The sequence below is a fragment of the Mustela lutreola genome, chromosome 6 (assembly GCF_030435805.1).
Source record: "Mustela lutreola isolate mMusLut2 chromosome 6, mMusLut2.pri, whole genome shotgun sequence".
NCBI lineage: Eukaryota > Metazoa > Chordata > Mammalia > Carnivora > Mustelidae > Mustela > Mustela lutreola.
The window spans coordinates 141565411-141583995 of NC_081295.1; the positions used below are offsets into that span (position 1 = coordinate 141565411).

Below are 18585 nucleotides of genomic sequence, written 5' to 3' on the forward strand. Positions count from 1 at the left end.
TTTTTCTTAATCATCTTATTTTATTAAGAATTATAGATCGTATAGAACCTTCAGATCAGAATTTCAACAACTACAGAACTCAGGGAATTGTTACAGTCACCATCCGAGGGCACAAGAGTAGAAGATAAACAGCAACTCCTATACAAAGAAAACAGGGTATGTTTCTGCATGTGGTTGTATTTCCCTGAACACATTCTTGACAGGAGTTGGGTAGCTCCTTCTCAGAGTCCCTTACATAATTCCACTGTATAACCGTCTCTTAATAAAAACTATTCTAACATACAGCAACAAAAATGATAATCTTTATTAACTGCATCCTGTAGTTCCCAGATGCTCAAGAAATAGACATTTTAGTTTTTATGTCTTCCAGTTATGCTGCTTGAATGGATTTCTTAACTTCACCGTCCACTGTCCTACAAGGCACAACTTTCTCCAACCCTTCCTTTCTGCCTAACATCCTGCTATTTTTATGAGCTTCAGTAGCCCCTTTTAAAGTGGTAGTTTCTTTAAGAAAATAATTACCGTGTAAATTAGTCTTCAACAAATAGTAAGGCACATTATGGAATTAAATTCCTAAGTATTGAAGCTTTGCTTCCTGGTATGTTTAAAACCATTATATAAGTTTAACCATAGCCATTCAATCTATGTACCTAGAAATATCATTTCTTCCCTTGCTAATGAAGGTCCTACGGCACAAATTTATTAAAGGTATACGTTTGCATGGGATAATAATTGGGTCGATAATATTAAATTCATAGGCTCATTATTTAATTGCAAGGGCAGATTATGAATACAGCTTCTAAAATGTATTTTAATGAAAAACACTACATCCTGACCTAATCATATCAACCTTATGCTATCTAATTAAGGATGCAAAAAATCATTAGAGTTGCAAAATATTAGTTCCAGTTCCATCAGCCTGTGAGCTGCCCCTTCATGAATATATATATTTTTACTCATGATAAATAGTTAATGAGGTAAAAATGACAAAATTTGCATGTAGGCAAATTAGTTTAATAGAATGATATCTTTTCTGACTACTGAAAGTGACCTTCTCCTTTTCAAAAAAGTGGTTAAAATACTTTGAAATTATCATCTGACTGTCTTTGCACAAATGACAAATTATATGTATGAACAATAAAAAATTACAAAATGCAATAATTCTAAATTCTCATCATACTATAAATGTGCTCTGTGCTTTTGCATTTATCAATTTAATAAAAGGAAATTAAGCATATTATAAAGTATCCATTTATGTGCCAATTTTTAATCCAGAGCATAAAAACGAGAAGCATGTTTTTAATAGCTAATACTATGGCAAAGATCTAGATAAAATTTTTAAAGTACAAAAATTCTAGACTACTTACTTGAAATACTTTTATATTAAAATGTCTGTTGCATTCTTAATTTAGCATTTTAGATTATAGATAAATGGTCAAAATTAAACTGGCATTGTACCTTGAAATTAGTATTTTAGTTATTCACCAGGACTATCTTGATTTCCTATTAAAATAAACTAAAAAAGGAAATGTGAAACAGGTTAAAAAGAACATTAAAAAATTAATCATAAGTAAGAGGAAGTTTTCATGGTATAAATGCCAGGTCATGAAGAGACATAACAAATAAAATATGTATGTCTATCCATTTAAGTTTAAGAATGTTTCTGTATGCTTAATAAACATAACCCAACAAATAGAAAAAACAGGTGCTCTCCAGATTTTCAAATGATGTGCATAAACATCTCTGTGAATCTCCTTACTGATAGATTCTGAGTCTATACATGTTGGGGAAGAGACAGCAGCAATTTATCTAGATATATTAATGTCTGTTAATGGCCCCAAAGAATCTAAGCCAAAATATTTTACTTAGGACACAAGTGCCTTTGATTAAATTATTTACTTTAATTACATCTAATCCAACTGTCTTTTCATTGATCCCTTTAAATGTGCATTCACCGTCAGAATTATGAACACACAAGGTTTAAGGTCTTTTCCTGAGTTCTACTCTTGCTCATCATGGGTCAGCTAAACCATTGTATAAAGGACAGAATAAATATTAATTTTAAGGAACTAAAGAATTTCATGATCTCCTTTAATTTTCCCTCTAGCACCTAAACATTCATTTTCCTCTTCCCCTTTATATCCCAGCCCTCTCCCCATTCCACTTTCTCCGATTTCTCACTATCTCAGACTCTCCTAGACAAAACAAACGATCATAAACAATAAAATAATTCTCTATTTTCCTCTGTATTCTTTGCCAGGTACCTTTGTTCAACTCCGATCATTTTGGTACTCAACTTTGGATTGGTCCCAAATTCCTCAACTTCCATGTTGTGAAGCTTAATAATGAAATAAATATACTCTATGTACCCCAGTACTTTGACATTATCCTGCAGAGAAAGCACTCTTTGCTTAATTTGTAGGATGATTTAGACAATTTGGCCTTTTAAAAATGATGCTGTTGTCAAGGATTTTTGAAGAAGAAACCAGGATGAATATATCATGAAGTGAAATGTGTTTTACTTCAAGTCAGGGACAGTGATTATGGAAATGTCTGGTGGGGTGTTGTTATGTTTACCAATAAAATTAACAGAATTCAAGACATATTACATATATTAACAGATTTTTTTTTTTTTGAAAGCTAATGTTTAGGTTCCTATCAGGTAGAGAATGGAATGAGGTAGATTGTATGTTCATTATATTGGCAAATTAAATATGTTCAATTATTCAATCATTCAAGCTTGCATTCATTTATGTACTGAACAAATTGCAAAAATGTACTATGTTCTGCAGACACTATTAAGATTGAGAAGAAAAATATGGAGAAACCACTCATTTGTTGCACACAATCTTAGTCTAGAAAGGAAGAGGGAAACACAGATAATTCTCAGATTGTGTGTTTGAACGGTCAGATAAAACAAGCAGCTTTGACACAAAGAAGATGGTCCTCTCTGGGCAGGCCCCATCAAACCAGCAGTCCAGGTCAACCTGGATGGAGAATTGGTTTGGCAGGTAGTACCTGAGAAGCTGAAAGGATGCTCCTCCAGACAGGGAGGAATGGATGGCAATGTGAAACAATACATCACATTTAGCAAATTACCCTTCTTTTTCTATGGCATAATTACATTTCAGTGACAAGCATTTGGCAAGAGGAAGGCAGAGAAGGGAGGAGTGAGATGCTGATACAAGAGACATCACCAGAGAGGTCAACAAGAATCCCATTAAATGGTAAAAACGTATTAGTCTGAATTTTGGCTTCTACTCTTCAGGCAAAGGGTTTATGTCAGGGAAATGGAGGGTCAGATCTGCATTGTAAAAATATTCTAAAGAATGAATTCATGGATGGTGTGTGACATGATGACTGCAGCGTGAGCCTGCAGGTAAACAGATCAGTTAGCAGAGTGTTGCTGTTCTTCAGAAGGTGGGCATTGAGGTCATAGACGTCCAGGAGCAAGTGGAATAGAGAAGAGCAGATATTAAGAAAGTAAAGTCAGTAGAAGTAACTGGATGATCAAACTGGAAAAAAAAATCTAGGAGACAAAATCTAGAAAAACTCTGAGTTTTGAATCTTTGTGATTCAGAGTAGATGGAAATGCCATGTACAGAGGGTGTGGATGTGTGAATCCTGTGGTTTTGTGACACAGGAGAAATGCATTTGTTAGTTAACAATGTGTGTCAAGTCTATTTTGTTTGGAACACTCTGAGTCTAGGTCTCTTTGGGGCATACACCTGAAGATATCAAGTAGGCTGCTGGATTATAATACTTTAGGATTTAGAACAGAAGTGTAGCCTTGGGATACACATTTGAGAATCTTCAGCACGGTGGAAGATATGGTTCGCAAGGAGGTTAACTAAAAAAAGTGTGTAGAGTAAGAAGAGAAAGAAACCAAATACAGGGCCCTGAAAGACACTAACACAGAAGAGGCTGATAGAGCCAATGGAAAAGTCTGGAAAGTAAATTCCTGAAAGAGGAAGAGAAGCAAGGGGACTGACTAATGAAAGCATCAAAGGAGAAAAACAGAAATAATATTATTTTCCTCTCATCCTCCCTAGAAGACATGGAAGCCAGCAATCATGTTCTATGTGGGACTTAAGTCACTAGCTTCTTTTATTTTCTTCTTTTCTTAAAGATTTACTTATTTATTTGAGAGAGGGAGAGCTCATAGGGGAAGGGCAGCAGGAAAGGGAGAAAAATTTAAGCAGAATCTCTGTGGAGCATGCAGCCTGGTGCAGGGCTCCATTTCATGACCCATAGAGTTCATGACCTGAGCCAAATCAAGAGTCGGATGCTTAACTGACTAAGCCACCCAGGTTCTCCACTAGCTTCTTTTATATTCTTCACAACCTTTGTGTGATTTTACCCAATATATATACAGATATATACAACAGGTATCAAAAATATTCCCATAAGAAAATAACAGTGTTTCACTCTAAGAACCACCTGGCCATGTCTTCTCATTGCAGCTAATAAAAAATAATCAATATATAGCCAAGCTGCAAGATTTTTATAGTGATGGCAGTCAGATACAATAATAAATTACTTCAAGAACAATGTGAGAAAATGTACCGACTTAACTGATATGCTAACAAAATGAGTTTCTCTTGTGTAGTCAAAAAACACATCCACTTCAGAACAACTCACCTTCTTCCTTTCACCATGGATTCCTCTCCATTGCACAGACCTTTTCACTATGTAGCTGAGCTCCTGATTGGAAATCTCCAAATCATATGGTATGAAAAACTTGGTTTCTTCACTATAGATGCGCTGAAATGCATCTAATATCCAAGAATCATTGTGCAATCTAAGAACAAAACCATGTTATTTTTGTTCCCCAAATATTATTTACTTTTTGCCCTCCAAAAATGTTAAATAATTTGTTTCTTTTGTCAATTTCTATTTATTCTATTCTAGTTCATTGTTCCCATTTATCTTTCAGAAATTATTTGACTTACATTCCAGAAATAGTTTTGTATTATCCTCCATTAAATATCATAATCAAAGAATAATCTGTTGTTTTTTTTTTTGCAATCTTCTCCTATAAGCCTACTATTTCTGATTTTTGATGACTAAGCAGTAGACAGCAGAAAACTAGGAAGTATTTAGTCATTAGTTTGTATTATAAATACCACATTATAATTCAAATGTGAGAGATTTATTAAAGGAAACTTATAGTTAAGAACCTTAGTGTATCACAGTATCAATAAACTAACCATTTTAAAAATTATTACCAAACACTCAACTTATGAATTGGAGTACCAAGATAGTTGAGCATTACATGAAATGCCTTTCTATACAAAATGGTGGATTGTAAGTATTTAATTTCAATGATCAGGAAAATTATATTTTGCTTTAAATAGAGTAAACTAACACTGAGTTCCCATTATAAAGGTGGTCTTTCACATCCATTATGTTATCTAGTCTTTCTTTAATCCTGTCTTTTACATATGAATACACTAAACCGGAGGGGGGGGGAAGTCTTGCTGTTTATATGTAGTGGAGACAGAATTTAAACTGAGAACTAACACCAAAGTTCATTTCATTTCACCATCTGACTCTTCAGTGAAAATGATCTGTACAACACTGATCTTCATTTAAGGACCTTTATTTCACTTCTTCCTTTCGAAAGGTAGAATAGAGTTTTTTGACCCTACCTGCCAGTTAAGATCTGTGGGTTTCTGCTTCCTTCTGTTTTATGCTCATCACAGAGTGTAAATAAAAGCAAAACTGCCAGCCAGTGTCACTGATGGCCCAAGACAGGCCATATGGCTTGGTACCATCTTGAAATTCAACTACTACTCTTACTGTGCTTTGAGATTCTAGGTTGGCCATTTGAATGATTTGCTAGTTGTCTTGTTAAACAAGAACTAGTCTTTACCACTCTCTTAAGCTTGTTTAATGTAACATCCATCTTTTTCTTTTAATGGTAGTAAGATTTAATGTAGTTAAATTACTGTCAATTTGCTGCTATAAACATTTTCTATATGAAGATTTTAAGAGCAGGATTATCAACAATGCAATTAACTTTGAATTAATTAGGAATCACAGTCCTGTTTCTGCTAGCTTCTGTTCCTTTTGCCCAGAAAATGTCTGTCTCCTCTTTATATCTCCTTCATTTTGTATGAAAGAATAATTATGTAAACATCCAAGCCCAGATCTACAGTATGGTACACAAATGTTTGAACAGAGAACATAATGACACAAACGGAATATGGAAAGCTGTACAAAGATCAACTGCATTTTAGTCTTACTTTTACATTTTTTTTTCTGCCACATTGAATGGCATGTTCCAATGAAAAGCTTTATGATGGGTTGTAAATGAATCAACTTACCAACCGTTACTGGTTTTTAGCATATTTTCCAGCCCTATAAAGCCAATTTACATTAAAAAGGAGAAAATAAAAGAACTTAGCAAACTCAACACCCAAAGAACAAATAATCCAATCAAGAAATGGGCAGAGGACATGAACAGACATTTCTGCAAAGAAGACATCCAGATGGCCAACAGACACATGAAAAAGTGCTCCATATCACTTGGCATCAGGGAAATACAAATCAAAACCACAATGCGATATCACCTCACAAGAGTCAGAATGGCTAAAATAAACAAGTCAGGAAATGACAGATGCTGGCGAGGATGCGGAGAAAGGGGAACCCTCCTACACTGTTGGTGGGAATGCAAGCTGGTGCAGCTACTCTGGAAAACAGCATGGAGGTTCCTCAAAATGTTGAAAATAGAACTGCCCTATGACCCAGCAATTGCACTATTGGGTATTTACCCTAAAGATACAAACGTAGTGATCCAAAGGGGCACGTGCACCCAAATGTTTATAGCAGCAATGTCCACAATAGCCAAACTATGGAAAGAACCTAGATGTCCATCAACAGATGAATGGATCAAGAAGATGTGGTATATATACACAATGGAATACTATGCAGCCATCAAAAGAAATAAAATCTTGCCATTTGCGACAACATGGATGGAACTAGAGTGTATCATGCTTAGCGAAATAAGTCAAGCAGAGAAAGACAACTATCATATGATCTCCCTGATATGAGGAAGTGGTGATGCAACATGGGGGCTTAAGTGGGTAGGAGAAGAATAAATGAAACAAGATGGGATTGGGAGGGAGACAAACCATAAGTGACTCTTAATCTCACAAAACAAACTGAGGGTTGCTGGGGGAGGGGGTTTGGGAGAAAGGGGTGGGATTATGGACATTGGGGAGGGTATGTGCTTTGGTGAGTGCTGTGAAGTGTGTAAACCTGGTGATTCACAGACCTGTACCCCTGGGGATAAAAATATATGTTTATAAAAAATAAAAAATTTTATTAAAAAAAAAAGAGAAAATAGTCTATGGTTATATGAGCAAAATTTTAAAAATAAATTAAGTGTTCATAATTATGTAATTCAAGTCAAGCAATATAACATTTACCCAAAAGTGAGTTATTTTATCATTTTGGAATGTGAGGGAGACCATACTGATCAAAGATGGTGCAAATCTATTGAACTTTATTTTTCTGGCTCTCTTTAGAAAGTGAGGTCCAATTAAATGTTAAGAAAATTTCTATAAAGACATACAATGTCAAAATATTTTCAATAAATTTGTAATTAAATTTAATTTATTTATAAATTTTATTATTCATATCAAATGTATTTATTTATAAAAAATTTAAATAATTATTTCATAAACAAACTGGAATTGATAGACATTGATGAAAGCAATAGACTCTTTTCTACGTGGAAACAACATTGGAGCCAATTAATAAAAATTAAATTTAAACTTCCTATGATCATATTTAGTTATGAAAGTTTGTTATTCTCAAATAGATAAGAAATAACACACAGTTAGACGTACATGTATTCCCATGCCTTTTTTTGCTATTTTGGGTGTGTGTGTGTATAAAGATCAGATTGATTTGTATAAAATTAAAGATACTAAACGTATTAGATGAGAAGAGAAAGAAAACCAAACATGGAAACATTTCAACAATTAGTGACATTAGGAGAAAAATATCCAAGTTCATTATGCTATTTTTGCATTTTATAGGTTTTGAGTTCCTAGTTAATAAAAAGCTAATATTTTATGATATTCTATATCATTACATGATGATGGTTACAAATTTGGATTTCTTTTAAAAATACAATTATTCAAAGTGTCTGAAAATTTTACATTTTTAAATTATTTCTTCAAAATGTAATTAAAAGAGAAACTGTATTGCACCTATCTGCAAAGCCATAGGCATTATTGTTTGTAGAAATAGGTCACATATTATGCCACAGGTTCTGATGATGACCAATGAAACAAAGTAATTTACAAAGTCCTCTGCCCTGTGTCCTACATTTGAAGCAATTCATTGCTTGGTGAATGGCAGAAGCTATTATGTTTGGTTCACATCTGAATGTGGGTCATTTACAGAAACCTAGGATGTGACATTTCTTTTAAAGCTAAAAAGGACAAGTGTGAACATTTAGTTAATACAGTATTTTAAGGGTCATGAAAAGGATGGAGTCTATAACTTAAACTAGCTCCAAAAGAAAAAAAAATATATATATATACATATAAATTATGATTGCTTCTTTCTAAATCTAAAAATAACAAAATGACTTTAGCAGTTTGGCTTTACAGAGATCATAGTCAATGCTTATTGATAAAGTTACTTACTACTGGTCTAAGTACATTACAATGCTCCAGGTAAAGGTCTGAAACAGCTTACACTTGCCAAAACTCATGTGAAATTAGCAGACTTGTGGAACATTTTAGGTGAGATGTATGACACTGAAGTTCTTGTATGTATGAAAAAAGCTTTTGTGGGTTTTCTAGAAACACTTGAATACTCACCATTCTGTTTAATTCTAACTGAAATTCAAGTGGCTTTGGTTTGAAATTATACTAAATAGAGGAAAAGAGAAATACAAACTAAAATAAAAAAGTAATAAAATGGAGAGAGAAAGTAATTTTAAGAAAAGGAAAAAGAAATTCAGAAATAAAAATGTGCACGTAATGGGTAGTAGTTAAGAACGCCTCCACCTCCATTTCCAGAGATAGCTCTACTGTAGGTTTAATGAAGTATATAGCCTTCAAAATACGTTTGGTCTCATGTTTGTAAGGGGACAATTATCCTCTTCACTCACTCCTCATTAATTCCTTATCTCAGTCAACAAATATTCACCCTTGCGTACCAAATGCCACATACTTAGTAAGTGCAAGCAGTAGGGAAGGGGACAGGAAGGGGGTACCGAGGAGCCTTCATGGGGACCTGCCCCTGGCAGGAAGAGGACAGAATGACATGACAAGGAAAGCAGAGTGTTACAGGAGCATAATGTGAGGAACGTGGGTCCCACCCAGGTCGAAAGAGCTTTTAATGTGAGAGCAATCGGAAGCCATTGTATGGATTTAAGGCAAGAAGTGATTGATACTTTTTAATTAAAAATCTTTCTGGTTATAGTGAGGAAATAGATTAAAAGGAACAGAAGAGCATAGATAGAGGTTGGTTGAAAGGCTAATGCTACAGTGAGTCACAGGAGAGATCAGGGCACATTGGACAGAGAAAAGATCCTATGGATAAAACAAGATGGACAAATTCAAGAGCTAAGCCATTGCCAGAACCTGGAAAGCAAGGGAGTGTGGAGGGTGATGGAGAGGATGGATTTGAGGACAGATGCCAGGTTTCTTTCTCCCTCTCCCCCTTCCCTCCTCCCTCTTTCTTCCCTCCTTCCTCTGTCCCTCCTTCCTCTGTCCCCCCTTCTTTCCTTCCTTCCTTCCTCCCTTCCTTTCTTGATTCATTCTTTCTTTCTTGATCCATCTTTCCTTCCTTCCTTCCTTCCTTCCTTCCTTCTTTCCTTCTTTCTCTCTCAGCACTGGATGGGTGATCTTGGCATTTTCTGAGCCCAGGAACCCTAACTGAAGTGATTTGGAGAAGAAGACCATGAATTTCTTTTCAGAATGTCAATTTTTGAAGTTGCATTGACATTTATATATATATACATGGAGTTGTCAAAGTTAACTGAAAGTTCTAAATTGTTTAATTAAATTCATGTTTGCCTTGAAAGAACCGAATTCTAGAACTAAACTGAGCTGGGATGCCTGGGTGGCTCAGTCGGTTGAACATCCAACTCTCTTTTTGGCTCAGGTCATGGTCTCAGGGTCCTGTTACTGAGCCCTGTGTTGTCTGCTGGTGATTATCTCCTTTTGCTCCTCCCCCCAGTCCCTCTCTCTCTCTTTCTAGTTAAATAAATAAATAAAATCTTAGGGGGGGGAAAAATTAAAAAGTACTAAACTGAGCTGCCTAAAATATGAACCTGTTAGAAATATACAATTTAAATCAACTCATTCATTCCCAAGGAGCAGATTGAAATTTTATTCTTTTTTTTTTCTAAAAATATTTTTGATTGTTATTGACACACAATGTTACATTAGTTTTAGGTGTACACGATCGTGATGTGACTGTTTTATATTTTATTCTATGCTCACCGCAACTGTCACCACCATCTGTCACCATACATCGCTATTGCAGTATCATCCACTGTATTCCCTGTGCTGTGCCCTTTATTCCCATGACTTATTCATTCCATAATGGGAAGTCTGTGTCTCTCACTCCCCTTCACCTATTTTGCCCACGTTCACCACAACCCCTTCCTTTGGACAACCATCCGCGAGTTCTCTGTATTTAACGGGTCTGATTCTGCTTTTTGTCTGTTTGTTTATTCCTTTGTTTTCTTGATGCAATAATTCAACTACTGGGTATTTACCCAAAGAAAATGAAAACACTAATTTGAAGAGATATGTGACCCCCATATTTACTGCGGCATTATTTACAATAGCCAAAATGTGGAAGCAACTCAAGTGTCCATTCATAGATGAATGGGAAGACAAAAACTGTGTGTGTGTGTGTGTGTGTACACACATACATATATTACGCAGCTATAGAGAAGGATAAAATCATGTCATTTGCAACAACATGGATGGATCTAGAGTGTATATTGTTAAGGGAAATAAGTTAGACTGAGAAAGACAATTTCCATATGATTTCACTCATATGTGGAATTTAAAAAACAAAGTTTTACTCTATTTACTATATACATTTATTTGTTTATTTTTTTAAAGATTTTATTTATTTATTTGACAGACAGAGATCACAAGTAGGCAGAGAGGGAGGCAGAGAGAGAGAGGAGGAAGCAGGCTCCCTGCTGAGCAGAGAGCCCGATTCGGGGCTCAATCCCAGGACCCTGAGATCATGACCTGAGCTGAAGGCAGAGGCTTTAACCCACTGAGCCACCCAGGCGCCACTACTATATACATTTTAAAAATAAGGAAAGAATCATAATGGTACAGCTATTGCCAAATGACACCCAACTAGTAAGTGACAGAGCCAAAATTCAAGCCAGGCCAGTCTTCAATCCAGGTATCACGCCACGACATCACATCCATTCATTAGGTGAAAATCAACCACAAATATGAACTTTGAGTAATTTCATTGTTCAAAAAAAAAAAAAAAAAAGAAGAAGAAGAAGAAGAAATATGGGGACACCTGGGTGGCTGAGCTGGCTAACCTCTGGCTCTTGATTTCGGCTCAGGTCATGATCTCACAGTTGTGGGATTGAGCCCTGCATCAGCTCCATGCTCAGTGCAGAATTTGCTTGTTCCTCTCCCTCTGCTCTTACCCCAGCTCATGCTCTCTTTTTCTCTCAAATAAACAAAAAAATAAGTAAAATCTTTAAAAAACAATAAAGAATATTATGTACAAGCAATACTGATTGCAGTTTCTGAAGTTATGAAGCCTGCATATGGGTATCAGCTGTGCCCTGGGCCTACCGTGAAATCTTAGGCAAATTACCAAAAGTCACTAAGGGTTGGTTCTTCATGTATGAAAAGGAGACCCATGTTAAGGAGTCCTGAATTATCAGGATTAAGTGAAGTAATCTCATACTATATTCAAATAAGGGCTTAACATGCAAGAAATTCTCAGGAAACAGCAGAAATTACCATTTAGGAACTGAAAGGAAAATATTAAACACCTCCGTAGAACCTCCAGTATTCTAATTTATATGGCATATGATGGAAGTTTTTCTGAACCCTGACCTTGGACATTCTGAGACGACTGTGAGATCCAATCATAAATCAGAGTTAAAATTCTCCGCTTTGTTGTTCATTTGTTCATTCTAATGGCCACAAGGGTCAGCTTTTCCAGTTCCTAGTTTTTTATATCCATGAGGGTATTGACTCGGGTTATGTACGCAGATTAGTTTTACAGGAAAACCCAAACTAGAAAAAGTAAGGTGAACCAGAAAAACTATGGCCGCATTTTCTCAAATCAAATTTAGCTGTGAGGTGTCTTGGCCACTGGAAAAGCACCGGGCTGATAAGAGGTCCTGGTCTCATGATCCATGTGAATGGCCCCCTCAGCCCCCCAAAAAATGTGTTGCTTCAGCACTTAAGCCAGATGAAGGGCTGAGGCACTTCTACCATCAGATGGTTAAAAAGAAAAGACTACTTGGAGAGGGTGGTAGAGAACAAAGTTTGGGGCAAGTGGAATTGAGCTTTAGAAACACCAAGTCAGAGCAGAGAACTGGCAAAACAGGAGTGACAAAGTATTGTGTATCTATGTTTAGCACTTCCCTGGGCCCTCTGGATTATTTTTTGCATACAGTGCTTAAATGTTTTGCACATCACTGTGACTCTCTTAGACTCCTCCTTCTGCATTGCACTGTAATTGCACTGCATTGCACTGGGTGTTGCCAAGGAGTTCAAATTTAAAATCTATTCTAATCACTTGGATGCATTAGATTAACATATATAGGAACTTCATGTATTTTTTTTTTCTCACAATTCTTCATTATATTCCAATGGAGCATTCAAAATAAAAGGGATGCGTAGAGTCATTTGGACAGACAGCCTGTGAGCCATATTTTATTTGAAAGGGGTCTGTCTTCATCATTAAGAAAATATTTTCCTCTATTTATTCATGGTTTTAATTGAACAAACATTTGTTCCATGTCTATTGTGTTCTGGACGCTTTTCTGGGTACAGAAAAGACAATGGTGAATTCTAGAGTTGGCGACTTTGCTCTCCACAGTCCAGAGTTTCATGTTATGTAACATTTTAAATACGTGGTTGGAGAGTTTGAGGTACCATTTTTTCCACGTGTAATCCTCATTGTTTTGTGGAAGCAAAGCAAAATAGTTGTTCTTTGTGTTTAAGTATTTGGTTTTTTGTTCAATTATTTTACTAGCAAGTGTGAGAATTTTATCGACTATGCAGGATCCTGACAGAGAGAAGTACTGGTTCCTTCACATTATCTACCCTATCAAATGTGGATATTTACACAGAAGTGGGAAAGGCAATTTCTCATTCTGGTGGCCTAAAAGAAGCCCATGTCAGGGATTTGGACTGTATCAATAAGACAATATGTACCTGACACTTCATCCAAGTACATTTACCTTCTTGACACCAGCCTGCCATTGGTCAAAGCTCACATGCCTCCTTTCCTACCAGTTCCAAATGAAAATAGAAGTTGTGGTAGACCATTTCACTATCTTCTATCTTAGAGATATCAGAAAAAGCCAATTTGTCAAATGACTGGTTAATGACTTAGACTTACTTACAGCAAGTTAATGACTTAGACTTACTGTAATATCTGTATGATATTACTAGAGAATATCGTATCAGGAAATGTTCAGAAAATCTTTGACCCAGCTTCTTGCAGCTACAGATGGGGTCTGGGGGCGGGGAGCGCAGAAAGAGATCCCTCTATTCGCTGAAGTAAAGGTGGGAGTGGAATCAATTCCAAATTCAGAAATTAGAAGTAAATAGTTAAAACATTTCTGAATGAGGAAGGATTTTTTTTTAATTTAAGATCTCTTTAAATAAGTCTAATTATCAAAAGGCTTTACTGTATATGAATTATAATGCCTATTTTTCTAAGTAATCTTTACATCCAATGTGGGGCTCAAGCTCACAACCCCAAGATAAGAGTTACATGCTCTACCAGCTGAACCATCCAGGCACCCCTATAGTATCTGTTTTCCTAAAAAATCAAAAATACACTTAAAAGTTAATTGTCAAATGGAGAAAACATCCATTAAAACATGACAGAAGGGTTACTACTAAAATACATATAAAACCCCTATAATTCAGTAAGAAACACATTTAAATACTCATAGAAAGAAAACCAAAGGGACATTTAGAAGGCAATTCACAAAGAGGAAATACAAATGAGTGAATGATAAGCATCCTAAGAATATCTAGTAACTAGAAACAAAGGAATGAACCTTTAGAAAAGGATGAGATCCCATGTCTTCTATAAGATTTAAAAGAGAAGTTATCACATGATGTGAACACGAGTTGGTCAGATCCTCCTTTCACTTCTATAGAAGCATAAATTCAGCTTCTCTAAAACACAATTTTGCAATATTTATCTAATGTCTTCGAGACATCATATTGTCTGAAACAGTATTTCTGGGTCTCTAGGATACTCCTCAAAAATAATCTAAAACATGAACAAGACCCTGAGTCTTAAGACGTTCATCAGAATTATTTATGAAATGCACAAAAAAGAGAAACAACCTATTATCCAGGAATAAAGAAATATTGAAATATTTTATACTGCTTCTCTGGTATAAAATAGTGTGAGGGCATTAAATTTTCCTGAAGTAAGTAAAGAATATGAAAGTATTTATCATACAATATTATTGTTTAAAATCAACATATGAAATTATTCTTACAGAATAATTACAATTTTGTAAAAATAAATACACATGGGAAAAAATCGGAATAAATTTACCAAATGATTAACAATGCTTTTTCTAGATGATGACGTTATTTGTGTTTTTAAATTGATTTTTTGACTCTCTTCTGTAGTTTCCCTTTTTTTCCTAAATAACATATTCTTCCTATATTAAGGAAAAAACATTTAAAAGAGTAATTTTTTTTTTAAGCTATAAAATTCAGTTCAGATAATTACACTCAGGTCAAGAACTTCCTCACACAGGTCAACGTTCCTACTAGAACTATGGGGAGTGATAATTTTTCTAGTAGAAACCCTTCAGCAATAAATTACTCAGGCTCTTGGAGGAATAAGATCCAATCAGTCAATGTAGAGCTTCCGAGGCCCAGGGCTAGACAAAATTCTCTGTTAACAGCCTGCAGAGCAGACTTGATCTCCTTTGTGTTCCTATAATACTAGCCATGTTATCACATGTTTTGACAGGACTGATCCAAAAGCCCAGGAGACTTCGGATTGTTGTCTTAATATTTGGACTAAGAATGCTAACCTAAATCAGTCAACACACACAAATCCATACTGGCATCTTTCACAAAGATGAGTTCTTAGGATTTCTGTACTCTTTGCCTACTTTTATGCCAGAGCAAACCCCACATCACTGTCCAGATGCCTCTGTTTGTGGTAGTGCTTTGTAGAGAACAGAGCCACTCAGCTCACCATTTTAGAGAGTAATGTTGTGCAAACATCAGTAAAGAGATCTTTCAGCTGACATATTAGAATGACTTTATGCATACAAAAAATACAGGTATTTTCCCTGTGGGAGATTACTTTATCTCTATCATAACCTAAAGACATTTGAAGAGCATCTGCTTCTAAAGCACTAGCAAAACCTGGGTTACTGAGCATATCTAGCTCTGATTGGACAGGATAAGCATGGAAGACAGTGAAGGGCTATGCTGAGAAACTGCACAAAACTTGTTTATCCCTCCTGGACTTTTTCAGGCTCATTCTTTATGATGTATGGACACTTCATCTGTCTTTGCTTTTCCCTAATCATTTTTCCATCCATGACAGAGCTTCTCACTCCTCCTGTCCATGCTTTCTTGTGAGATAATCCTTCTGTTGTATTTTAAAGCAAACCATCATTTGTTTTAGGTAGCAAAATATTAAATCCTAGTTACTTGGTGCATAAATTCTATGCTTCCTTTTTCATATTTTACAAGTAATCTTGATAATAAAAATGTGAACCTTGGACAAAGAAATGCATGGTTGCAAACACTCACCTTATTTTAAGTGAGAAGAGATGTACTGATGTTGTAATAAATGGTATATAACATTATCTGATAATTTTTTAATCCTTTGGAAGTCTAAGCTTCCAAAATCATACATAATGTACTATTTTATTTCTTTAAATTCCCAAGGAACTCTAGTCATTTTAAATAATTGAGTCATGCTTCATGTAAAGCCTCTTATAAGATCTACCCATATGCATCATCCTTACCATGTTCCACAAGAACCTGTCTGAAATCTAGCAAATGAACATCTTTGCCTAGAGGGCCACAGGACAACTTAGTGGTCAAATGAAAACTGAATGATCAGGAAAGTCTTTCTTTCCTTCCCCAAGAAAGCAATTGTAACATCACTGCAACTGTGTTATTGGTCTAAAGAAGGAAGAATCGAGGAATGTGCTCACCTCCCATTTCACAGAAAATTATATTGGCTATCATATGCAAACTCCCTCAGTGCCCTGCCACAAACCTCCATGCTTTTGCCTCAACCTTATCTCTTTCCTTATCACCTCAAGGGACAGGATTTTTTCCCCTAAATCCTGGGTTTGTCTCCATATGTTCTCTACCTCATGTCTTCAGAGACCTCCTTGTGCATTTATCCTCACTTGGTTAACCATTTACAGTGTTTTTCTCCATTTTAGAATTTTCATAGGCATATAAATATATTCAAAACAAACCCATGCTTAAAAAACACTATTCTTAAAACGATTTTATTTACTTAATTTAGAAAGAGAGAGAAAGAGAGAGAGAGCATCCTCGTGTAGTGGGGACAAGAGCAGAGTCAGAGGGAGAGAGAACCTGAAGGGGACTGCATACTTGCCATGGAGCCCCCGGTGGGGCTCTATCCCAGATGGTGAGATCATGACCTGAGCTGAATCCAAGAGTCAGACACCTAACAGTCTGAGGCACCCAGGCACTCTTAAACACTCTTTTTTAAAAGATACTTTTTATAGGCATTTTCCATGTATAGCATAGCTTTGTGTATAAAAAAGTCAGTAAATCCTAACTCTATGTCCTTGTCCTTCACCAGTCCCTTGCAATTGAACCTCTTACTCAACAAATCAATGAAACTCAAGACTTCTTCCACATGAATTAACTGTCTCTGTGTTTTGCCTGAGCTCTAGACTCACCTATCCACTTTCTTATGGTGTCTTTTCCCTTGACAATATCAAAGATATCTTACGGTCAATAGGAATGAAAATTTAACTCACTAACTATCTCTTCTAAATATTTATTCTCACTATGTAGCCACCAAAAGAAATGAAATCTTGCCATTTGCAATGACGTGGATGGAACTAGAGGGTATTATGCTGAGTGAAATAAGTCAATCAGAGAAAGACAATTATCATATGATCTCTCTGATATGAAGACTTTGAGAGTCAACTTGGGGATTTGAGGGTAGGGAAGGAAAAAATGAAACGGGAGGGAGACAAACCATAAGAGACTCTCAATCTCACAAAACAAATGAGGGTTGCTGGCAACAGAGGGGTAGGGGAGGGTGGTTGGGTTATGGACATTGGGCAGGGTATGTGCTATGGTGAGTGCTGTGAAGTGTATAAACCTTGCAATTCACAGACCTGTACCCCTGGGGCTAATAATACATAAGATGTTAATAAAAAATAAAAAAGTATAAAAAAAGAAAGAACCAGATAAAAATTGTTTCTACATTTGTTATAAATCATTGTCAATGCCATCTTAAAAGGTCTTATATAAGAAACTTCTCTTATAATTTACTGCCCAAAAATATGACTTTTGTAAAAATGTAACTTTCTTCTCTGTTACATGTAATCAATGTATTTCCCTTTTTGCCATTCCTTTACAGGAACTCAAAATTTTAAATTCATACAAGTTACAATGTTAATATTATTCTTCTTTAAAGAAGTAGATAACAACAGAAATGTTGTTTATAAGAAATGATTTTGCAGTATTTTTCAAAATGTTAAAGCAAACCTAATGCTATATTAGAAGTTAATAAATCTTTCTTGATTGTATTGAAAAAAAAAATATTTGTTCTCCATGTAATCTCTGTCTATGATAATGCTACTACCATCCTCCCATGGATGCCCAATTCCAAAACTTAAGGTTATACTAAATGTCATTCCTTCCTTCACCTTCAATTTCCAACAAGTCAAAAGTTCTATGTATGTCAACTATCTCTTCGATATGCCATATCCATTTCCTGTGTCCTTCTTTTTAGTGAAGGCACTTGACGTGCTGCCTAGACTATTGAAATGGCTTTGTAACTAGATTTTCCTGCTTTCAACCTGACCACTATTAAATACACTTTCCTTTCTATTAGTAGAGTGATCTTCGTAAAATTAAAGTTATTGAAAATCTTTCAGTTTTTTCACTTTACCAACAAATTCAAGCTCCACAACATGATATCAAGACATTTATCATCTATTCCTTGACTACACTTCTAATCATATCTTAGTCAACTGCCATTGCCCCATATCCTATACTCCAGCCATATTAAAATATTTTTGAGTGGCCAAATATGTCATAATTTCTCAGGATCATATGGTTTCATACACCTTCCCTTTGCCCAGGAACTTTCTTCCCTCTATTTATCTTC

At 35.6% G+C, this 18585-nt stretch overlaps 1 protein-coding gene across 1 annotated transcript in view; it reads right to left on the minus strand.

Annotated features, from left to right (window-relative positions):
* LOC131834722 (uncharacterized) overlaps positions 1 to 18585 on the minus strand; it is a 224048-nt gene that overhangs the window by 57410 nt on the left and 148053 nt on the right. The window contains exon 11 of the mRNA XM_059179359.1: positions 4642 to 4801. Coding sequence (XP_059035342.1) covers positions 4642 to 4801 — 160 coding nt within the window. The remainder of the gene's footprint in view (positions 1 to 4641; positions 4802 to 18585) is intronic.